Source organism: Galleria mellonella, unplaced genomic scaffold (genome assembly GCF_026898425.1).
Source record: "Galleria mellonella isolate WM207_F2 unplaced genomic scaffold, CSIRO_AGI_GalMel_v1 utg65, whole genome shotgun sequence".
Lineage (NCBI taxonomy): Eukaryota > Metazoa > Arthropoda > Insecta > Lepidoptera > Pyralidae > Galleria > Galleria mellonella.
The window spans coordinates 11,198,585-11,224,364 of record NW_026442138.1 but is presented as its reverse complement, the minus strand read 5'-3'; the positions used below and the strand labels follow the sequence as shown (position 1 = coordinate 11,224,364).

General features: G+C 32.6%; 2 protein-coding genes across 8 annotated transcripts in view; one reads left to right on the top strand and one right to left on the bottom strand.

Annotated features, from left to right (window-relative positions):
• The window catches only part of LOC113519878 (papilin), a 134,748-nt gene extending 122,193 nt beyond the window's left edge, over positions 1–12,555 (bottom strand). For 4 of the 7 annotated variants that reach the window (XM_052900386.1, XM_052900389.1, XM_052900388.1 and 1 more), the window contains exon 1: positions 12,299–12,554. In XM_052900386.1, coding sequence (XP_052756346.1) covers positions 12,299–12,318 — 20 coding nt within the window. In that variant the 5' untranslated portion in view covers positions 12,319–12,554. Of the gene's footprint in view, positions 1–12,298 lie in introns of all 7 variants that reach the window. The other 3 variants (XM_052900391.1, XM_052900390.1, XM_052900392.1) reach the window with 1 other exon arrangement.
• Positions 12,556–16,231: 3,676 nt separating this feature from the next.
• On the top strand, positions 16,232–25,671 carry LOC113519877 (uncharacterized). The gene is made up of 5 exons (XM_052900395.1): positions 16,232–16,483; positions 19,406–19,539; positions 20,091–20,246; positions 24,300–24,375; positions 25,182–25,671. Exons 1-5 carry the CDS (start codon positions 16,336–16,338, stop codon positions 25,292–25,294), a joined length of 627 nt encoding a protein of 208 aa, XP_052756355.1. The 5' UTR covers positions 16,232–16,335; the 3' UTR covers positions 25,295–25,671.
• Positions 25,672–25,780: the final 109 nt, after the last annotated feature.

Sequence of the window (25,780 nt, the reverse complement as noted above, 5' to 3'; positions counted from 1 at the left end):
CTGTTTCGCCCATGATACCTCCCAGGCGTTGCCATTTCTGAGGACTCAAGTATTATTCCTCTGTACCCTGTAAATTCACTGCCATATCCCACCCTTCAAACCGAGATACAGCCATGCACATAACTGCTTCACGATATTAGTAATCTAATGAGAAGCTCCTTAAACTTAGCATAGATTAAGACTTTTTTTTATCAAATAAATATTACTGAACGTATTACATATAATGCCATTTAATCCTAAACTTGCTCAGTTTGTAACTTGAAAAGTAAATAACTGACAGACATACTTAATGTAATAATTTAATGACATTTTTATACTCATGAATGTGTTTGTAGTGTGCTGGGATCGAAACAGTAACTATCGAAAGATAAAGCGATATGTTAAGCCGCTAGACCACCGACGTCGTCTTAATACTTATACACGAATTCAAAATTGGAGAAAGTAACAAGAGCTTAAAAAAGTTTATATTACAATAATAAAAGAAGAACTTCTTTTGTCGAACCATGAGAAAGTACAAAGATAATCATGTCCAATGTCTATGAAGAGTGAACTAGTATACTTTTATTTTCTTCTTAACTTTAACTCCGTCTAGGAAGATGTCAATGGCTTGTCATAAATGCATATCGGCGTGTCAAACGCTTGCGCCCGCGCCGATGCTCTCTGCGGGTGATTTAGCGTTTGTATTGTCGGTTACTTAGGGTTGCCACTTACATTTATTATAAAAACATCATATTAGGATTATATATAGTTTTATATTAATATATACATATTTATATATATCTCTATAAACTTTATTTAATATTTTTTTATAACCTAATTAAATATGATTAATACAAGTAGTAATTATTATTATTATAAATCCGTTACTCAACTTTCTGTTAGAGATTACGAGAAGAGGCCATTTTACATTTTTCTTTTATTTTGCAATATGAGATGTATTTATTAAATAAATTTTAAAAATTAAATTGAAAATATCCATTGGCCGCGAAACAGTTTATTTCGACCGACATGTTTTTAGTCTGGCATATACGCAAAGAATATGGTATTTTTTTTATATTACAACTCCATGACCCGCTAAACCCGTTGTTTTAGTCCCTCTCACTACATACTAAGTCTATAGTTTCTTATTGGAGTAAAAATTATCATCTCCCAAGTAAGAGCAAACTATATACATTTACAACATTTCATTACAGTCGGTTGAATGGTTTTGTAAGATACTTGTTGAAAACTGTACTTTTTATAATGTATTGAGGTCATTCAACTATGTTTAAATAGACTAGTACTATAGACAACAAGATAAAATAATAAAAACTTTTGGTGTTTTCAACATTTTTAAGTTGTGTCAAAATACCAAAGATATTTTCGCATAGTAATTCAATTGAGCAAGTCACATCTAAATATTATTTTATTAAAATATATAGTAGCCAGATAGTGCAATAAAGAAATATTCATATTAATAATTCAAACTGCAATAATACTTGTTAGCAGCCCTGCAAGTGCATATGTCCACCCCCTCGGGCGACACACGTGCGCCCCGGCTGCTCTGTCTTCATAGACGTAGACAAAATAGTTCCCATGACTCTATCACATAGAAAGCACTCCGAAAGTGCTACTGACGTCATTCAAAATGATTAAAAAATAACACGAGATAAAAAAGTAATCTCTATAATTCCCAAAGTGGTACTATGATGTATGTTACAATCAATTACTTTTTTAATCAACACTGAGTACTAGAAATATTTTATTTTAATAAAATAAAACTTAACCTAAAGTTGAGACAAATATAATTTAACTTAGTCTAAACTCCGATCATCGTGTATTTTGTCATATATAATTTTAATTTAAAATGAATATAAATGAATACGCTGTGACGCCTATGGTCTCCTTATGGGTTCCAGAGAGAAAGAGGTTGTTAGTAACGGAGATTAGCGATCCCATTAGGACCTTTTGGACCTGACCTGCGAAGATCTTTTTATCCTTACCGATCTAGTACCTTACACACTATTATTTTATTAACATGTATTAAAAACATCTCTCATGGCTTCATGTGGTTACAAAAACGTTATGCCTCCGTAACCAGTATTTTCACAACCACATCCGAAACAACTATATAAGTACCAATGCTTAGCGACAGAAATACATTCATTCACCATTTTTGCAAACAAAGACGACCTAAGCTCGTTAAAATTGCGACCACAAACAACAATATTTGTTGAACCTTCATTCCGCCATGCTAACAAGCATGTCCACATAAATTTATAACTGGCAACACTTAACAACGTGGCAAGTCCACGAAACAGTTTCCGTGATGCCGTGCAAGTGCATTGTTTAAGTTTAAATAACTGTAGCGGATACTAACGCATTCTTGATTATTTCAGTTATCGGGAACTATCAACTACAAATATGTAGATACAATACAGGTGTTGATATAACATAATGTCATAAAACAAAGTAGTAATAATATTTTGTCTTGCTCTCGCTTGACAGATTCCCTTTTGTTCTACTGTCTGTAGTGTGATAGAATTAAACGGTAGAACTATATGGATAAAATCAAAATTTCTAAATCATGGGTTTCTACAAAACTAAAAAGCGAGAGAGTTTGTTACAAACCTCGAGTACTGGTAGGAGAAGAGTTAGTCAGCAATGGGAATATCAGCCTCATTACTAGCAATATACCATGCTAGCTTGACCACGCGATTCCTCCTGGAAATGGTGGTTAATCAAGATGAATTTATTATGATGAGTCAACTGACTTACTTTTATCTTCATCTATCATCCTTAACTGGTGCTTCGATAATTTATACCGATAGCCTAGGCAGGGTTACCATTCCATTCTCATCCATTTAAAAAAATCTCGTGTGCCATAGAGAGACTATTTTGATTTGCTTCTAAAGGACGCCTTAACCAGCGGGGATAGAAACAGCTTGGAGGAGGCATTTGCGCAACTGTGAGACATCTTGACAATTGTGGAGTTTATTTTTATAATTATTGTTTTCAAGTTGCAGTCAATCATTATCATATTTTGTTTTACAAAAATCAGCTGTCTTAATGGTGACAAATCAACAAAGGAGTAGGATGAGTAGCAGTTTCTCTCTCAATCACATTAAAAATAGTATTATTTATACATATATATAAAATCTTAACTTAATATTTTTTGCTAGTGTATCTAATATTTTGATTCTTTCCTGTATACATCTTATCACATCTAACCTTTGATAATCTAACTTATTATAATTAATCTAACCTAATTATCTTTAATCTAACCTAAGATATTGTAACTTACATCAGTACATTTTACGTATTTTCTTGTGTCTCCAATAGCGTTCCTATTTAATTTTTAAAAAACTCGAGTACCTAATCACTATCCTTTATTCAATCAACTCATGTGGAATACAGAAAATGTGAGACAAGCGATGTCACGAAACAAACGTCAAAAATGACAATACTTGAGACCGTTTACGAAGCGCATGAACGTTCGTAAACGATCATTTCCTAAACTACTTATAATTCACGACAGTACATATATATAAATGTGATATTTCGTACATCAAATGTATGCTAGCCAGTACTTCTTTGACTTAATTTTATAGGGCTATAAAAAGTAAATACGCCTATACCACCACAGTCGTTGTCATGTTGTTCTTTTAATAGTAAAATGCTTCTCATTAGGATAATTGTACAAGTAATATAACATATAAAAAAAAACCCATGACTACAAACATAACCATTAAAACCCACGCGTTACCCCACACGCACCCTGACTTTATAGGGCTATCTCTCTATCAATTTGCCCGCAACTTAGTTCACGTGACCGGGATATGTTCACATGGGATAAAAAAATAACCTATGATCATCTCCATCTCATATTGTATCTGTATACTAAATTTCATAGTGATTATACTGTTAGTGCCACGATATAATAAAAAAAACACTTACTTTCACATTTATATTAAGTATTACCTATTGAATTGACATTATATTAATATATAAGGCTTATTTTTTTTTCTCGATGTAAATAAAATAACTATTAGGAACTCAACATTTACATGCCTATCTATCTTATTTAAGAGCTGCGCATTTGTCGATGGAGCTCTTGCTACTCTTGCACTACGATTTTCAGCCAATCTCTTCACCTCTTGATACGACACAACACCAACTCCTTCATTAATCTGCCTGATGTAACTATGCCTTGGTCTCCCTCTTCCACTCCTTTCTTCTATTTTACCTTCTATTATAATGTTCACAAGTTCGTCGTGTCGTATCAAGTGTCCCAACATTTATTCCCTTCTATTCTCAATAGTTCTTATAATTTGTCTTTTTTAATTTATATGTTTATGTACGGCGAAACATGTACTTATGCTTATTGTAATACCGTGTATCTCATGTTGCAAGTAAATAATAAATAATTAAATAAGATTGTATAATATAATAATTGTTTAATATAGTATTAATATATTCTTTACTATAAGTTAAGTCGATAATAATACATTTTGATTTAACAACTACATAACATCACATGACATCTCAAAAATAATAATATAATAATTAAATATTTAAAAAATATATACAAGTATAACAATAGAATATAATAAGTCATAGAATATTATTATTTTATTAAAAGAAATATAATGATTTTTTATGTAATCATGTATATACATATTGACAGAGTAATAATTTAAGGTATCGTTACTCCTTTTTGTCTTCAGGAAGATATTAATGATTCCAATATAAAATATTATACATCGATGCAATAAACTTAAGTATATATTTCTTCAGATAATATAATACTATACGTATTTCTCAGCAATGACAACCCTACGTAAAATGTTACAAAATACTTTCCCTAGCAACAGTCGGATCCAGGAACATTACTGTAACCTTGACCGCGTTGCTGGCATGCCGGGTTTTTGTACTCTACGGATATATGTATATTACCTAGCTATGTACGCTCATGGAATTAAATTATTTAAAAGATATATTAAACGGGGGAAAAGGTTTATTAAAATAAAGTATTTATCGGCATATTTACACTTTAGTCTATTTTTAAACATTAAAAAAAAATACGATAAAGAATGACATTGGATGACAGACCCGCATTAACTTTACAGACTGTTTTAAATTACTAATTACGTATTTTTATTTTTTTAGACACGCTATTATTTAATAATTTCAATTGCCACTCAATAAACTAGTCGGAGTTTTTATAAAATTAAGCAATACTGAGATATATACTTCCGGCCTTAACTTTTTCCTTCAACAGTTCTATTCCCACGCGTGTTTATCTCAATCTCTTATGCTTATTTTACATTTTGTTTGCACTAACAACCCACTAGCACTATCCTGTACAAAATCAAGCCCAGATATACGCTTTTATTCCAAACATCCTCAAAATGTTTGGCCGGCATTTTTAATAACGAGAATTCCAAAGTTTAACAACCTACTTAACAGACTTCTCTCATTAACAACTGCTGTATTTTAAGTATAAAAAAATATAGTACAGATTTTAAGATTCCAAACATTTATATATGTTTATTTATAACCAAGTTAAAACGTAATAAAACAAAATTTTAAACTATGCCTTTTTAACTGAAGTCAAAAACTAAACTTTTGTTTTTCTAGCTTCAATTATAACATAACTCTTATACAAATTTTCATCCTCTATTTCATCCCTTTAAGGCTAAATTCAGCAAAAGCCAATAAATATATTAATTTTTGTTTGACACCAAAAACTTAAATCTAAAATGTCACGTGTCTAACTTCTAAGCTGACGAAATTCCATACAAACTTTCAACCCCTGTTTTACCTTTTTAGGGGTTGAATTTTTTAAATTACTTTCTTATTGTTTACATACACTCTATATAAAAAATCTATCTGTAAAATTATAAGATTCTAGATTCAGCAGTTTCAACTGTGCATTGATATATGGGCCAAACTGGTAACACTCTTTCATATAACATATGTATATGGATTTACTATGTAACTTCAGTATTATTTGTGATTAAATTGTGTAATGAAAAGAATATTTTTTAATTCCATCCGAAATGTAAAAAAAAATCCAATAGATAATAAAGCTAGAAAAATTTTTATACTCTGTGAAACAAAAAAAAAAACTAAAGTACCTAGATAGATACAATAAATATTCTTAAACAGTTATATGGTATTGACTGAAATACTTCTTTACCTACGACAAAAATTCCTTTGAGTCTAGACCGCTTTTCGTTTGTACCTAGAAGTACCAGGATAGCATAAACACAAGGAGCTCAGTAAATACTAGATCTAGTGCTTACCGACAGTCTAGACTGTCCAGACAGCGCGCGAAAGAGCGCATTTGTCTTTTTTAGACCGGAATTATGAATATTTAAATAAAAACATTTATATTTATATAACTGCACATAATACACATTTATATTTTTTATATATTTCAATATTAAATAAAATAATTACAATTTATCTTTAATTACGGTAAATTGTTTGTTCGATTATTTATACTGGTATTTTATATTATGTATAATATGATTATAGCCTAAAGCTACTTGCACTCTTTTATATTGTCTATGGAATTATTATATAGTAAATAAAATTATATGATATTATTATATTAAGCGAAGATAAGAGAGAGAGATTATATTAAGAGATTACCTAATCATATCTATATTTAGTAGGGAGGGGGGGAGGGGGCGCCCACCCCAGAATAACCTGGAACCCTCTCCAGAGTGCGACAATTCACGAAAACATATCTGAAAGTACATTATGTGCCCTTTCTTCTCTACAAGTAATCGTAAGTAATTTACCAGAGGGAGACTTTGTACAAAAGTCGATTGCTTGGGTACCTCTGTCCCATTCGTGTTTTTACCGTGAAGCAGTTGTGTTTGCATGGCTGTGTTTCGGTTTGAAGGTTGGGATATGGCGTGAATTTACAGAGTACAGAGGAATAACACCTGAGTCCTCAGGAATGGCAACGCATGAGGGGTATCATGGGCGAAACAGTATACTCTGTTATGTCCATGGTACTGCTCATGTCTATAGGCGACGATTTGTAGACGAGGCTCCCGCTCCCCGTAGAAAATAATTCTAAATACACTACCTAATAATATAGTAAACTGTAATTTAAAGGTATGTTTCATAAAAATACAACGACCAATTTAAAAATAAAACTTATTGATTTTATAGAGGATTATAAAAATCGAATTAGAATCAGCGAATACATCGTATAGAATGTAAAAATATAGACGAATCGAGAACCTCCTTTTTTTACGAGTACCTACTTCTATCTGAAAGGTGAAATATCCGAATCGAGCGTTTCTATTAGGTACACGCTATTGTTCGCGACCTTTTTATGCCGTAACTTTGTAAATAGAAAAACATCAATGAATTAGATGGCATATCAAAATTAAACATACACTAGATTTTCAAGATCTGGGAGTCTACCATAAAATGAAATTCCGAATTTTCGGATTCTATTTCGTATTTTCGTTCATACTCAAATCAGCCCAGTAAATTGAGATTAACATTTCGTTAATCATAAATTCTACCATAAAAGTCCAAAAGAACGATATATTAGCATTTATAATATTTTTATACATTATGTATTATGTAGTTTTAACATCTAATGTGTGTTTTGTTCGGCCCTGAAATTTCGGAAAACATTCCATGGTAGATCTTCTGATCTTCAGAAACATAACTGTGAAAATCGCATTCAATTTGATATAGAAGATTCTGCGTGACCCTGAAAGTAACATATAGACAAACAAACAAATTATCTAAAAAAAAAAATTTGTTTTGAAACACTACTCATACAATTTATTGTTAAATATTTCTTATATATTGTCTAATTACAATTTAACATATTTGCTTATGCGTAAGTTTTTATGGAATATTTAAGAGTTATACATTAATAAAAAAATTCATTTTTATTCCTTACAATCTATCTATACTTATAAAAAATCTGTAGAGAGGTCAATTCTGTACATGAAATATATTTCCAAAATAACTATCAGGGGGTGATTAGTGATCCATACTGATGCCAAAAATGCAATCAGTAAAATTTTTGTCTGTCTGTATGTTCGTTATAGAAACAAAAACTACTCGATGGATTTTAACGAAACTTGGTACAATAATTCTTCATACTCCTGGGCAGGTATATAGGTAGTATAGTTTTCATCACGCTACGATCAAAAGGAGCAGAGCAGTGAAGGGAAATGTCTCTGTTACATTAAAACCACTGAACCGTGAGGAAGGACATAGGCTACTTATTTTACGAAAAACAACGGAAACGCGGACGAAGTGACGGGCAACAGCTAGTAATAAATAAACACTGAATCAATTATGGTAAAATTTCTAAAGAACCAACCCGTAAGTAATCTTATGGCCTTTCAGATAAAAAAAGAATTTTCCAAGTCGATTAATAATTGACTCGATTGAGTTATGAAATCACAAATTAAAAAAAAAACACATAGATAACCTCCTTCTTTTTGAAGTCAGTTGAAAAGGAGCACATTCATAATTCGCCAATAATTTTTTTTTATGGGAACTTCGGCAATTTTTCAATCAATGGCGTTTACTTCCGTGTTGGTCCCACATGCGTTTTGTCACGGTTGAGTTAATTATATATTTATGCAAAATTACTCGTTTAATCACATGTCCAATTTATCAGGTACCACTTTCAAGGTAGTGCCACTTAGAATAAAAAATAAATAATCTTTTATAATGCAATATTGCGGAATTGCATTAAAACAATTTATATATTTAAGTGGGCGTCAGATATCGATCCAAGGTTCAAAAGGACAACAAACATGCTTTGACTATATCTAATTTTTATAATTATTCAACCAATAGGTTTACAACAAGAAATAAGGTACGTAAATTATTTAATAAGTCCAGACTCCAGGGAGGAAAGGGTTTGTTAGTAATGGAGACTGAGAATCCCATTGCTAGCAATATACCCAACCAGGTCAACCTCCTCGCGGTTCCCCCTGGAAACTATCATGGTTAATTCCTGATGAATTTATCATGATGGGCTAACTGGCCAGCGTATCCCATTAGCGCAGGCGGAGTTACCGTTACCATACCATTTTCACCCATTAAAAAAATCTAGTTTCCAACAAAGTTTGAGAACCAATGGACTGGAATGGAACACATGCAATAATCTGCATTTGTATGTGACCATTTCGCTTGAGACCGTTACGATTTCATTTAGGGGAATGACCTGTCCATTAGGTTGACGATTTTGTTTACTAACTGTTACGAAATAAAGCTGTTAGTGTTACGTGTATGTACTGGACGGTCCAAACGTATTGTATTGGGGCGAAAGAGATTATTAGCAATGGAGTTTGATGGCCCCATTGCTAGCAATATGCCCTGTTGGGTCGACCTCCACGTGGTTCCCCCTGGAAACCATCGTGAACAATTCTTGTTGAATTCGTCACGATGGGCCAACTGACCTGCTTCTTCCTCACCTGTCATCCTTTACTGGTGCCCCGCCAGCGTATTCCGGTAGCGCGAGCGGGGTTACCATTCCATTATCAACCATTAAAAAAAAAATTGTATTAATGGCTAATAGGTCTACGTTTCTAACTCTACTTCAAACATCTTTTAAAAACTATTATAGATTTCAGAACTAAGTTAACTACTACACTAAAACGTATTAAAATCTTTTAATTTTGAGTTAATTTAATTAGATATCTTATTATTTCAGCCGTTAACTGTCCACTGCTGGGCATAAGCCTTAGATATCTTACACTGCATTAAGTTGCATCTAATTGCGTCTGTGGTAATAAAGTCCAAGTATAACTTATATCTTTGCATGTTGTGGGTTTTTTTTTTAATCTAACTAAAAGTGGAATAATAATAAAAAAAGGAAAAAAAATTAAATTCCGAAATTATTATAATAATTAGGGGCGGAGGGGGGAGTATCACTGAATATCACACGCGAACGAAGCCGTGACCAAAAACTAGTACAATATATAATACTGTAATGAAAAAATCGATCGAAATGAGTGAAGACATTTTTTTCGTCATCAATATCCAGAGAAACCCATCAGTGCGGTATTGGTATTACTAATACCTAATCACCATAGAAAGAAGGGAGTGACCCATACCATGACGTATAGTACCGCAATAGAATGGGCCAACCTTTCCTTAGCCAAAGGCATCGTAAGAGACGACTAAGGGAACTTAAAAGTCGAGGGATTGGCAATAGCGTTTCTTTTAAAACGTCACTAAAGCCTAACTACTCTTGCCAACCCGCCTGCCAAGCGTGGTAGCTACTGGCTAATCTCCCCAATAGCAAACACCAAAAAAAGGTGGCTGAAGACCATTCCTGATGCCAGTCTATCACTATATAAATATTGACAAATCTTAGAACATTAACTGCGTTATCTTTAAAACATTTGAAAAAAATATACAAGTACATATATATGTATAATACATTAGTATCTTTCAAGGATTGAGACACGTTATATTACGTTAAAATCCTTCAAAGAAAGTCACCGAACGGGACGTTCGACAAAAAACAAACAAGTCCAACTCAAATTGAAAGCGAAATTTCAAAGAAATCGCGCGCGCAGCGTCCTAACGCTACTGTTTGCAAAAACTTCGAAAACAAACATTGCGTGTACAATGAAAATAATACTTTATCCCGAAGTATCAGTTTTCAATTTGGATTGTCATTGTAATAAGAGACTTTTCAGTTCTTATCTAAAACTTCTAAGCGTTTAATTATACGAGCACGCCACAAAAGAGGGAATGAATTTATGCATGAAGCAACCGAGAAATTCTACGTTCGAATCGGCGGGATGCGGGTTAAAAGGAACAATAGTCTTAGTTTTAATCTCGCCTGCTTCTTTATTATTATTTTTTTTCGTCAGAAGATCCAGACCAGTTCGTGCGCGGGTTTACGACCGCCCCTCTCCCCGCACCCTTTAGCCAAGTTCTTTGGCCCTGCTTGAATCTTGACATACAGATCAATTTGCGAGAAATTTTGATCGTTACGTGGCAAGTGTGCTCGTAATTTAATGATATTGCAGTATGATCAGTCAGCTGGATCTGGTAGAGTTCATTGGCACGCGCCTAATTACAGCAAAAATGTAATTTGATCTAAGTTAATAATGAAACAAAAATATCCGAAAAATGGAATTAGCCCATGCAATATGGAGAGAATTATGATATATTATCTAAATTGTAATGTAGATAAGATTTTTTTTAATAATTTTCAATATAATTAGTATGCATTAGAACCCTCAAACTCCCGCCTATGTATAGATTTTAATAGAAAACTAATGGATCAGCATGGAAAATTCAATAATTAAAGGTGATACAAAATAGAGAATTCTCACCAGACGTTATCAATGGTATCATTTGTATAGAGGTCTCGGGTTCGATTCTTAATCTAGTGCATTTAGATATTGATTAAACTATGGCTCGAGTTTCTGATTGATAAAAATTAAAATTCTAAGCTCAAGCTGACTTAATATAGATAACATTGATATATATCATATGCATATTTAGATAAATACTTAAAGAAATACCTAAATAAGCTAAAAATAAATTAAAAAATCTAGTACTTAATACCTGATCTAATTTTGTGTCATATAAAACAAGGTTTACGAATTTTTTAAGCTGAATATTATATTTTAAATTTAAATAAATTTACCTAGTTATGTGTGTTGATCGACTTTTCAATACAGCGCCTAGTCAATTATTAGCTGCAATTTATTAGCATTATAAATAATTGCTTTTTTAGCTTTCAAGATAATAATTAAAATAAAACACATTTTGATAAGAAAGTATAAAATGAAAAGTTCATTAATATTTAAATACAATAAAGCATGAAAGATTTTTTTTAAATATAACTATACCATAACGATTTTATTCGGAACACTATACCAAGGTGTTGCCGTGAGTTCCTTGGATTTAAATACAAGTAGAGGGTTTTTAAGCAATATAAATACCACTAAGAAAGAACTAAATATTTAAATGTAAAAATTTTCATTTCATGTTTTAGTAGTTTTAAAATTTTTTTATTTGTTTATTTACTTTTATATTACAATATTATGTTGATTTTTTAATTAAAAGTTAATTGAACAGAAATAACAGAACTATTTTATGTGTATTTATTTGAATAAATAACCTTAATTTAAACCAACTTAAAAAACCTCGACGATTTTGTTATTAATTTCTTTTTTATTACAAAATCTAATTAAATTAACACATATATAACAATTACATGTACACTTGTTTAAAATTTCTAGCATTTCAGTTATTTTTAAAATGGGATTCAAAATTAGAACTAAGTACTTACCTTAAGCTAAAAAGCCCCATATCTACTGCATGCCAAATACTCTATCCGCAGCAAAAAATAATAAAAGAACACAGAACATACACCAAAAAACAGTCAGCCACAATCGAGATCGATTTAAAAAAGAAAAAATAAAAACTATAAAGTTCCGAATTCGAATTTCCCGCTCAACAGCACCAGCGGGGCCGTGAACGCGCAGACGCAACACTAGCGAGTGGACTGCGTCTAACGCGCAGCCTCCAGACGCAGTGCAATCAGCGCGCACCCATCCTCGCATCCCCCACCATCGTCATTCATGAAAACCGCCACTCAATGGCGGGAAGCTTCACAAAGCTCTACATTTCAATGACATTTGAATGGGCCTGACACCTCTGAAGTATCTGCCGCCGCCACTGCTGTCAGTGGAAGTTTAGTTTTTGTTACATTCACCTCGTTCATCTAGACATCTTCTTGATATTCTAAATTATATTGATTAGTGTTAAAAACATAATTAAAGTGTAAAATAAGTACTTACGTATTAAAATTTTGATCATCTAACACAAATGACTGATTGAGAGCTTATATAAGTGAAAAGTATGTGATTTTATTGTTCTCGTATATAAGAACACCTGTACTTATTACATATACGAGTATATAACATGTTTAATAAAGAATACAGAAAATCATAATTTTTGGTCAAAAAACAGCTATGTACCTTTTCATTACAGTGGTTTTTATTTTTATTTGGTTGTTCTCAAGCTTTAAAATTTAACAGTCTTAATCCTAAAGTAACATTCTATATAATGTACTTAACATATTGCTAAAGATCAGGTCATCGCCGAAATTTTTACAGCACTTTGCAACAGTTTGAAGATGGAGAGATATAGCAGTGAAATTACTGGATATTGTGACTCAGTGTATTCTTATCACAAGGGCCAGCAATACCATAACATGTACATACATTATTACTTTTTTGGATCTGTAATGGAGTATAAATTTACCATCAGGCGAAACGTATGCTTAATGTTGCTATCTTAAAAAATTATGTGGGTGTTCAAACCCGTTGGCAACAGTGCTATCTAATCATATAGGGAACTATTCTCTAATAATAGTTTAATATGGCATCCGGGCAAGGGCGAAATTTGGCAATTTCGCAACGGGCCCTTATCTGTACTAGGCAAGTCGAGGAAACACACAGTTGCACAACAAAACGGATACAATGAGTGGGCGTATCTGCCGCGTATCTGCATCCGTTAGTTGGTATGATGCTACTACGCTATTAATGAGACTTTGGGTTCAGGATCTAGTAGACCAGTGCAGAGCTTGAACTTAGGTAATGAGGTAACAACAAACGTAACTACTTTATCTCGACTAACGCTCTTGTTCCTCTAAAATCACGATTTAAAATAATTGTACATTATGTTTTGTCGATTACTCACATAACATCATTTTAAATCAAAGTTCCGTTCCATTTATTCGTTATTGAAACAATTATGAGAGTTTGTGATATGAGTATCGGTTACGTCACCCACTGAAGGCTACTACATACCCGACTAAAATGATCATGATAAATTTTTCATCACAGTGGACTAGTGGCATCAATTTATGCACCCTACATGTCGTGAGTTCGAATCGGACCTACCTAAAAAATCTCCGACTGATATTAATTAAAACATACTTAAAGGTCGGGGAATGGGCAGCAGCGTCCCTCTTATAGCCTGTCGAGGTTTTCCAAGAGACTACAGCATGTGGTTCTTCTAAAAATGGGTAAAAAGCTTTCTTCAGGGTCGGCAATGTGCGCGTAATACCCTTGGTATTACAGGTGTGCATAGCCTACGGTAATCGCTTACCATGTGGGTAGTGGTATAAAAAAAACATCACCAACGCCTAATTGCGGCTACCAATCCGCCTGCCAAGCCTATGTTCAGCAGTGGACAGTAACGGTTGATATGATAATGATTAATCAGAACGAGGCATGTAAGATCGTCCACTACCGCGTTAGATTCTAATAGGCTCAGCAAAATGTGAGCACATCTAGTTTTAGGTTCACTACAACGGTAATAGTCTACAAGTCCCTCTGTAGGGGGAAAGGAATTGTTAGTAATGGGGTCTGATTTCCCACTTCATTCCCAATCAGGTCGATCTCCAAGCAGTTCCTCCTGAAAACTATCTTGGTTAATTCAAGTAGAATTCGTTACGAAGGACTAACCTGCTTTCATCGTCACCTATGGTGCCCCGCCAGCATATACCGTTAGCGCGTACGGGGTTACCATTTCATTATCACCCTATAAAAAAAAGCCCCTCTGTTTTTGAGTTCTCGGAAAATTACATATTGATCATTGGTGCTGACTTTTACCATCATACTTCATATATATAGGATAAGCGGATAATCATTCCTCATGCATATGACTAAAATTTCGCTCTATCCGTCTACTTTCTATATATTATAACAATTAGATTGTTCATTGGCCCATGAGCTTCACCTACGATATATTCACTATAAAATTTACACATAAGGCGAGATTAAAGTCGCACAACTGTAAAAATAAAATAATAGGAATAATAAAGTTTCCCAAGGTTGACTCGAATAATCATTTAAGGGATAAGTTCGCCTATGTACATTTTTGTTATAACCTAATATCTATATAATAAGTGAAGGTACAAAAGTCTATACATAAAATAAATAAATAAAGCAGAAGTTGAAATGGAGAGACAGAATATTTTAACTGGCTTACGAGGTAATCGAAATATTAGGGGTGACCTACTCCAAAATCATCCCTATCGTTCTGTCGGTAATCAAGATTGGTTCCTACCAGTTTGTGAGGATGCCTGAAATAGTATTCTCAGGAATAAAAGGTAGTTTTTATCTGGGGAACATGCACAAAGCCGTAATCTTTACTTACTTTCGAATAAAGCGCTCTTTAACCTCTCTCTCTGCGGCCCTAATCCAGATTAATTATTAAAAAAATACCTTAATTAATATAAAATATTAAAACTAATAATGTATAGAAACTCTACACTTAAAGAAATCGTCTTCTACTTAAGAAATAAAAAAAAAAATATTATTAAGTTCATATTCTATAAGTTGACTGTATACTTATTATTCAATCCAATAGGCCATGACTTATGTTTCAAGTATGTGTATATTTATCGACAGTCGCAAGTGACTTTTGGAAATTTTCTAAAACATGATTAAATGAAGAAGTATTCGGTAAGTATAATTTAATGTAAATTATTATTATTATTTTAAGTCAAGGGTGTCCTTCTCTAGAAATTTTTCGGATACTAGAATAAGGGTATACGGGTATACGATCCCAGTCTCCCGAGCCATTGCAGTGTCCCAGTCCTTTTCGCAACTGCAGTGTCTTCCCCTTTCCTTTCCTATATAAGTCCCTTATTCCTCTTATTTAGTAATTTCCTTTACGCATTTCCAACGTTTCTTTCCTTTTTTCCTCAATCCTTTCCTTCATACCGTAGGTGGCGGAAACCACCAACAAAAAAACACTGGACTGTAAAGTTCAGAGACAATCAAAAGCTATCTTGACATAAGGATTTTTCAAATAATAAACTGGAAAAATATATATAAAGGGTCTTATTTGTACACCAGAATGATATTACAGACAGATATAAAAACAATGAGATGTACGTATTTCTAATTTCAAAGCACTACTTGTATTGCTTTTTCTAAAAGTGGCTCCTAGTATTAGCTATAACTGTAGATAGATTCATCATTAGAATTAAAAGCACAAAGCAATTTCAATTCTATTCATTTCAATATATTTGGAATCTATTTCAATTTTTTTTTATTTCAACTAGATGTAAATTTACTTTACCTGAGTTCTTAGTTTGAGAGTAGGTACTCAAAGACTATACCAATAGAATAAATAAGTTGAAAAAGTTTGCATGCATTGTAGTAACTGACTGGATCTCATTATCACTAAAAGTGACAAAGAAAATTCTGTCAAATAATATGTAGTTCCCGTCTCGTTGCCAAAATTATTTTTGTATATAAATATTAAAATTAGTAGTTGTTCAATAAAAATTCGTGTAAAATATCGGGGATGTGTGAAAATTTGAAAACGGATCGCATAAGATGCGAGGCATGCCGCACTATCAACTTGGCAAAACATGTGAAGCATCCCAAACCAGATATGCAAATATACGAAAAATGCAGTCCAGCGGAGAGACTAGACTGTTCTCGTATTCCAGGTCATATTCTTATTACTAGCTTTTATCTGCAACTTTGTCCGCATAACGGGGATGTTTTTTTTCTAATCGCTGATAATGGAATGGTAACCCTGCCTGCGCTATTGGTATACGCAGGCGGGGCACCAGTGAAGGATGATAGGTGAAAATAAAAAAGCAGATCACTTAGCCCATCGTGCTGAATAAACCTGGAGTACAGCACGATGGTTTCGAAAAGTGACCTATCCTAATCCTATCCTATCCTATCGAAGTACCCACCTAAGTGATGGTCTATCTATCATTCCTCAATGATAGCTTGCTAGCATATACTGTTATCAAAATCGGGATTGCTGTTCCATCATTACACATTAAAAAATAAAACCCACGTAGTAGTAGTATTATCTGTGACCTAGGTATGTAAAGACATTTAGGTACGTTGGAATAAATTTTAGACATCTTACTGTTCATGTATTCCTAGTATGCGCGCTTCAGAATCCCAATGGTCGCATATTGATTGAATATGCGACGATTTTGTTGGACTTTTAAGATAGGATATAAAGCCTGCCAGTAGTTGATGTTGTGTCAGAAAAAAATCTTTATATTTTTTTTTAAACTTTCGACATATTTGATCTTTGATTTTGGAAAAAATATCAATCAGAAAATGGTCAATCCTATCATTTAATTTTTCTTTTTTCTTTCTTTTTATTAAATAGTATTTCTTCTTCTTTGGTTACGCAATGTATTCGCCAATTTTCAACTGATTTTGGTGCAATTTTTACCCCTGCGTTGCTTTCACATCAACCAATAAAAAAATTATTTGCATAAATATAGCTAGATTTTATATTTTATGTGGTATATTTTGCCATCACCACAACATAAAGCAACTCCTCTCGTTCTGTTGGTGTTCATGGGCGACGCTAACCGCTTTCCATCAGGTAGGCCGTGTGCTCGTTTGCCTCCTAAACAATACAAAAAAAATCATTAGACATACAGATACTATTAAATACAATAATATTAATAGATTTAGCAATTATTATTTAGTCATAATTTGCGAATTAAAATTTAATTTTCATATAAACTACGATGTCTAGTGCTATCTCCACTATTTCTACGAGTATATGTAGTGTAATAGTACCTCGGTGTACCAACATTAACAGAACATTAATCAGATACTTGAAGGAAACGACAATTAATTTACTGATGACAGGCGTCAATGTTTCGATTATTTGGCCCGCAGATGACCACGTTATAAATTATGAATCATGCGCTAACATAACAAGCAACGTACCAACACATTTATCTTTCATAAATGCTATTTTAAAAGCACTAGACTAGATAACACTGAACGAGTCGAGTCAGTGACCGCTGTCAATCCATTGTCAATTAAATCGGTATCATTTACATACATAAAAATGCCCATAAATTGATTGAATTTTCAAGATAAATCTATCGTTAAAAATTTTTTTTTTTTTTACAACACAGGGGGCAAACGAGCATGCGGCTCACCTGATGGTAAGTGACTACCGCCGCCCATGATCACCCACAACACCAGCGGCATTGCAGGTGTGCTGCCGGCCTATATAACAAATTAAATACGTTTGAAAATATTGTCATGCTTAAATAAAAATTATATACCTACTTTTTCTACGCTTGTAGTAACGTCACTACCTATTGCAACTACCGTATTCATGAATGAATCATAGTTGTAATGTCCTACATTTTCGTCGTTTACTGAGCCACTTCGTATTGCTAATACCCTAGTGTTTATTACAAATTATGTAATGCCTCTTAGAACGTGTTGTACTAGGCACTTTATTGTTTTTTTTTTTTTCTGTACATGTTTAATTTATAAAACGCGTGAATATTTTTCAATATTAGTTTTAAAATCGACAATAGTATTATGAGAAATGCCGAAGAACTGTACTTTCTTTTATATGTAGTAATGCCAGTGAGAAATGATAGATGGGAATGAAATCAGATCAGTTAGAGCATCGTGACGAATTCACCTGAAATTAATTAATTACGATTGAGAATGGAGAAGCCACGTGGAAGTTGACCTGACAACAAATTTCTTCGCCTAGCAAGAGAATTTGAGAGATACACTAGGATAAATAAAAATTTTGAAGCAATCTGTATCAATTGATAAAGTTAAATTATTGATTATAAATAAGTATTAGGCATAGTAATATGGATACCGATTTCATATCTATATATTGGGTTCCTCTGGACATTGATGATGGAAAAAAGGTCCATCACCTATTTCGATATCACTTATATCGTTTGGATATCTGTTTTCGAATATATTAAAAGTCTGTTATCCAATATTATTTTTAAGATAACAAACCTTTATATATTGGTTATTGGACCAGTATATAGTAATTGTAACTAAAATATTTAGATATTGCTATATATTACCCAACCCTAATAAGTATCTAACATTACTAAGAAATTGTAACAGGCGGGTAGGCAACCTCAGAATTTGGCTGTTTTAAGATGGACACTGTTGCCCTTTCTAGACTATTAAGTTCCCTTAGTTCTTAAAGTTTACCAGAGGGAGACTTTGTACAAAAGTCGATTGCTTGGGTACCTCTGTCCCATTCGTGTTTCAACCGTGAAGCAGTTGTGTTTGCATGGCTGTGTTTCGGTTTGAAGGGTGGGATATGGCGTGAATTTACTGGGTACAGAGGAATAACACCTGAGTCCTCAGGAATGGCAACGCATGGGGGGTATCATGGGCGAAACAGTATACTCTGTTATTTCCATGGTACTGCTCATGTCTATAGGCGACGGTTACCACTTTCCATCAGGTGGGCCGTCAGCTTGTTTGCCATTCTAAGTTCTATAAAAAAAAAAAAAAAGCTTCACGGGAAAGAAGAGGACTATTCTATTCCAAGACCACATGGAAAAACAAGTATGATCATATATAAACTATTAATTTATTTTTAGAGCTCCCACTAAACCCGACGTGCATCAAGGTTTGCAGCAAAGAAGAGTACAAGCTTAGAAAAAGCGGGAAAAATTTGACAATGCCTAAAATGCCCTTACCCTACGCGCATGGAAAATTAATGTACGCTTTGAAAGTAAGTGAAACCTGTTTCTATGCATTTGCTTTTTGTAAAACAATAATCAGCAGAGACGTAATTAAATACTACAACTAAAACTAGATATTTTGGAGGTCCATCTTTAGATGACAGTTTAGTTTAACTTAATTCTGTTATAAGGATTTTGACGTAGTTTATTCCATTGCTAACTCTGGTATTATCGTAAGTCTGCGTTTTGTAATAAGATAGGAGTTTATATTTACATATTTATTTATTTATAATCTAATTTATTTGTAATTCGTTGCTAATTTAGAATTGGACCATTGTAAAATATATTGTTCCATCTGTATTTCTATTTAATTATAAATATCTTAGACATTCCTTATAACGTGCTGTAGGATGTACTACACTATAAGTAATATTGTATGTAGGTATACAAACTACAAACACCAAAATATATGCAGACACTTATTAGTTACCATCATGGCATGCATAGTGTTAAAGTTTTTTTATTTAATACCTCCTCTATATTTCATCATTGTTAGTAATAATGGAATCAATTTTAAACAAGTCACTGTTCTTCTTTGCAGACTGGACTCCTGGTAGGTGCTGTTTATTTCACGTATACGCAAGGAGTATGGGGCGACCAACAAGACGTCACAGAATGCATTCGTCGTTGGCAGGAATATATCCGCAGTATTAACACTAGACGACCGCCCACCTTTGATAAATGTGGTAACGTTATTGTACGTATATTATATAAAAAAAAGTTCTAATATGCAACCTTATTTCAGTGGAATAAGATTCAAGTAAGTATACGCCCACCTGTTGCTAGGTTCTGTGACTGTACATTGGTATAGGTATTTTAACTTGCACTACACTTATGTGATCCTGGTGTATGTAGTTACGTCATCACTTGTTCAGTCGCTTAGATACTTGTTTGAAAATATGAATACATTAAATATTTTTTTCTATTTTTTATCTTCTAATTATTTTTTCTATTTTTTATCTTTTATTTTGGTATTAATCGAATCAATTGCCGTTTTTGTGACTGTATTAAAAGTAACACTCAATATGCCCATCAAAGATAAAATTAAAATTTGCTCCTTTATTATGTTTAAAAAAAAAATAGCAGCTTCGATCGAGTGACAATGACAACTATTTCTTATAATGTTAAACGAATAGTTGATAAGATGTTTTGTAGACACGTATGTAGATTTTGCTACGTAGCAAACAGAATTTTACTCCGCAAAGAAAAACTGTGATTTCAATCGTCACCAAATCAATATAGGACAAACACGAGACGTCAGATTTTAAGAATTTTACCTATTATAAAGTAATTTCACAAAATATATTTATAAAGCATAATTAAAGTAAAATTAGTAAAAAATAATTATTGAAATCAGTACGGAATTGGTGAACATTATGGCGTAATATTATTCCGAAAATAAATACATATTCAGTAAAAACCTCTTGTAGTCACTTAAAAAATAATGCTTGACAAATATAGAGAAGATTTGCATTTTCTCTTGCACAATTATGGTTCCCTAGTAAGTGGGAGGCTCTATCTTATGACGGCCGACCATTCGATAACCGACTGACTTCTCACTATGAAGTTTCTCCCACCAAGATTAGCTTCACCACACAGTGACTGGTCGGTTTGTCACTTTTTATTAATATTATTTGATTGTAATCTAAGTATTTTCCTAGGTAAACTAGGTAAACGAAATGCATGCTATGCTGCTCTCTTTCAGACACTGTGAATAAAAGTGTATTCTTTTTGTATCAATGTTGTTATCTGGTATCTAGATATCACATTTCACGAATTGCTATGAATCTTTTTATAGGTTCTGTTCTCCTAGTAGTTGCACGTCAATCGCATACGAGGGAGGCCGTTCTTTGCACACTGTTCATTCGTTGCGATGACGTCGTTCGAATAACGTACGTGACTTGCCTTTTGAATTAAACTAGTTTGGATGAATCGTACTTTTTTCTTTGAATGAATAAATAGTAAATGGATGGTATGACATAAAGCGATATAAATAGACTTAGCAACTATTTAGTTATAACGGAAAAGGTAAACAAACCGAAATCAGTTGTTTATATTTTTTTCTAGTTGCTCATAAATTACTTTATTCGGAATGGTTCACCCTTGTATTGTGCTTGAAATTTAATAAATTTCCCCATGGAGCATAGTCGAAAGTAATTCTTGACGTTTCCATGCAACCTACGCGGTCACGTGATTGATGTAATCAGTTTAAAAAGTAGGTACAAACATTGTTTTTAGATTTCTGAAAAAATCTGCGTAAATCATATAGTTATTTTTTTTATAAATTTTGTACCATCCAACTTGTTTCAGAAAATGTTTATAGATACATTATCTATTAATACTATTTCGTTAATATACCTACTATCACAATTATAACAGATTTTTTTTAAATATTATTATGAACTTTCACGGAATTTTTTAATGACATTAAATAATATTAATATGGTAACAATAGATGTCACAAACCTCTATCCACAATATGAGGACGACTATGGAATTTATAGATACTAAGTATTATTCTGTCTATAGTCCAGAATACAGACGAAAAGAATTAGAAAATCTTTATTATAAAAATTGTAATATTCGTTTTTCACATAATATCAAATCTCGCTTATCTATGAAGGACATAATTTTTATCATTATGCTGTTACAACGACGCCGCGAACCGCGCTAGGGAAAGAAAAATTGAAATATATAATAATACGCAATAGATACGTTTCGATCGAATAACAGATAAAAAAGATTGTGTTGCACAGAAAAAGCCGATTTTTAATATGGCAACCCCAGTTATTTTTATTTAAAAACTAATATTGCTCCACTAATTTTAATAATATTTCTATGGGAAAGTCATTATAACTTATAGTCTATCCGCGAAGTATTGCTACAGCGGGGTCCTTATCCCGCTGCGTACCTACTTAATACTTAACCTCAACCTATAAAGAAATAAAAAAAATTAACACCTACTCAATTTATTGACATGGGATTTATCTAGGGAATAATGGGGAGGGGCAGGGTACTTCTCGATGTACGAATAAAATTGCGTGCGATGTACCTACCGGGCGGGGGCGTAAACGACTTCCTCTATCTCTTATCGCCCTGGTATAATTGGGTCATATTATTGACAATGTTACGTACAAGGATATTTTGTAATGCGAGAAATACTTGTTTGACCTTATTTGTTTCAGCAGTTAGTTCACTTTATATTAAATATTGAGGTCAAGTTAAGAGACTCTATTTAAAAAAAAACTCTAAATATTATTATTACTTATTTGTGATATTGGAGGGTACTTATAAAACAAAAGAGTCTTGGTTCAGAATGGTTTTTATTCACAACACACTACTTTTGAAAAAGGACGTTTTCAAATCGCCTAAATTTATTTATTTATTTATTCATTAGTACAAATATGTGTACATGGCGGACTTAATGCTAAAAGCATTCTCTCCCAGTCAACCATAGGGAAGTGTCAGAATACTCGAATGCGGTACTACTAATTATTGATATACATACATACTAAAATTACATATATAAACGAATAAATATATATGAATAACAAATATACTTACACATATATGATATATACAATATTATACACGAATTTGGGAATAATATAAAGCACTTATTGCTCGGATAAAAATAAAAAGTGAGCGTGAACGCTTTTTTTGAAAGACGGTTTAGTCGGTAGTCTCTTAATGGCATCAGGAAGCGCGTTCCAGAGTCGTGAAGAATGTAGGAGAAAAGAGTTTGAAGCGTAACCAATACGGTGAGAGGGGAAAGATAATTGGAGAGTATTATTGGAACAAAGGTTACGTTCGTGAGTTTCAAAAAGATAATGTTAAAATTAAAATTTATTTGTTTTATAAACGTATTATGCGATTACGATGCTGATTCTGAACTGATTTTCATGTTTATTTTTGCAAAACTCGTAGATGGAGTTGTATTACTCCTATATTAATTTTGTGGATGATTGAAGCAACCAGTCTTCTTTGTAAGATAAAAACTGCCTGTTTTTGTCGTTGCAAAATGTACAATGTAATGTAATTTACAATGTAAGGTCTCTACGAGACATTTCGTTATTTATCGGCATATGTTTATAATTGAAGTCTTTTGAATTTTTAAACAAAATGTGCTTGTTGTACCTTAAAGGTGGCCAACATTTTTTTTTTTTATTTGGCAATTAATGTGGACGTTTAATAAGTCTCACGGCATGGAATTTTTTAAGATAGGTTTACGACTTTGGATGTCTCCTTTTAGTCCATCTTTAATTTACATTACTTTTATTATAATAGTTAACATTCTTCTTGAAAATTTTATCTCAAATTAGGGATGGGTAATATATAGCAATATCTGTGTATTGAAGTTACAATATCTATATATTGACCTAATAAGGATATATTAAATATCCGTTATCCAATATATGGTATAATATCCAAATGAAGAAATCGATCGATATTACACATACCTACTTTGAATAAATCTCTTTGAATATGCTCTTTGGAAGCAACTTCCAGCAGCAGTATTTCCGAACCGATACGACAACTTAACCTTCAAGAAAAGAGCATATTCCTTTTTAAAAGGCCGGCAGCACACCTGCAATGCCGTTGGTGTTGAGGGTGATTATGGACGGCGGTAGTCACTTACTATCAGGTGAGCTGCATGCTCGTTTGCCCCCTGTGTTGTAAAAAAAATCTTTACTTCATAGATTGTAAAAATATAATGTATTTTCCCTTTTAAATCAATTGTCTTTTGTAGAGAAAAGAAAATAATGAAAATTTACTGGCGCCTATTTATTCTATGTACAAGGATATCGTGACTTCTTGCTTTTCGGGTGAGTTTATTTATACAACTTCATACATAGATACTTAATTATTCGAACATGAAATATATATATATATATATATATATATATATATATATATATATATTAATAATGAAAAATAATAATAAAAAAAAATTATAATAAAAAAAAACCCAAGTAAACTTTCAATAGCAAAAATAAAATAGCAAAAAAGTTGTCGTATAAAAAATAACGACAAAAAACAAAGTTTAAGGAAAAAAAAAAGAAAAAAAAAACATGAAATATTTGGTAAGCAGTCACTAATGCAGAAAGCAGTCAATATAATAAGCCACATTACCTGGGAAGTCCTTAAAACAGGTGTAACAGCCCAGGTGAATTTACTGGGTACAGATGAATAACACCCGAGTTCTCAGGAATGGCAACGCATGGGGGGTATCATGGGCGAAACTGTATACTCTGTTATGTCCATGGTACTGCTCATGTCTATAGGCGACGGTTACTTTCCATCAGCTGGGCCGTCAGTTTGTTTGCCATTCTAAGTAGTAAAAAAAAATAAATACAAATAAAAACTGATTAATTTTGAAACAATAGTTCTATGATAATTTCGACAAAGAAATTTTCTCCCGCCAATGCTGCGGCTGTACAATGAGCTCCCTGTTGAGGTTTTTCCTAAAGACTACAATACGAGGTTCTTCAATCTGCAGAGTCGACAACGCGCACGCGACCTAATGTTGCAGGTGTCCATAGGTTACACTAATCGTTTACCATCAGATGGACTGTATGCTTGTTGGCCACCTTCGTGGTATAAAAAAGAAATAACATTTGTTTCATTTCAGGAGTCGTCAAGGTACCGTTATTGATAAAATGTGCATACATCGACTATTTAAAAGCTTTAGCAAAGAAAGGGGAAGAACAAAATAATGAAAGAAAAATTAAAAAGAACGAGTAACCATACATTTTAAATTATAATACTGTATTTACTATTTATAGAGTTTTTGTCTGTAAACGTGGATTTAGATTTTTTTGCAAATAAATACAAAGCTTTACAAAATATTGTATGTATTTTGAAATATAAAAATAAATGTTTGTTAAATTCAACTGTTCTAAACAAAGTAAATCATTTTAATATTATTTTTTTATTGCACTTATTAGCAGGTAAGTAATTAGTAACATCTCCCCATACTAGTCTCGTATAGATTTTGAATCAAAGAAGTAAAAAATAAATGCCTTTTATACTATACTAACATATTATAAAGAGAAAAGAGTTGATTGTTTGTTTGTAATGGATAAACTCGAAAACTATTCAACTGATTTTAAAAATTCTTTTACCCATAGCAAGCTAGATTATCAGCAAGTAAGTTATATATTGTTTTTGAAAATTTTGTCTACCCGTGCGAAGCCAGACCGGATCACTAGTTAGTTAATTAAATAAAAA

What these genes read in the sequence shown, in the direction of transcription:
- LOC113519877 (XM_052900395.1), top strand. Translation starts at nt 16,336, where the DNA reads ATGTGTGAAAATTTGAAAACGGATCGCATAAGATGCGAGGCATGCCGC. An exon ending in ATAAATGTGGTAACGTTATT is followed by an intron (nt 20,247 to 24,299) that starts GTACGTATATTA and finishes TGTCTTTTGTAG; the next exon opens with AGAAAAGAAAATAATGAAAA. An exon ending in CGTGACTTCTTGCTTTTCGG is followed by an intron (nt 24,376 to 25,181) that starts GTGAGTTTATTT and finishes GTTTCATTTCAG; the next exon opens with GAGTCGTCAAGGTACCGTTA.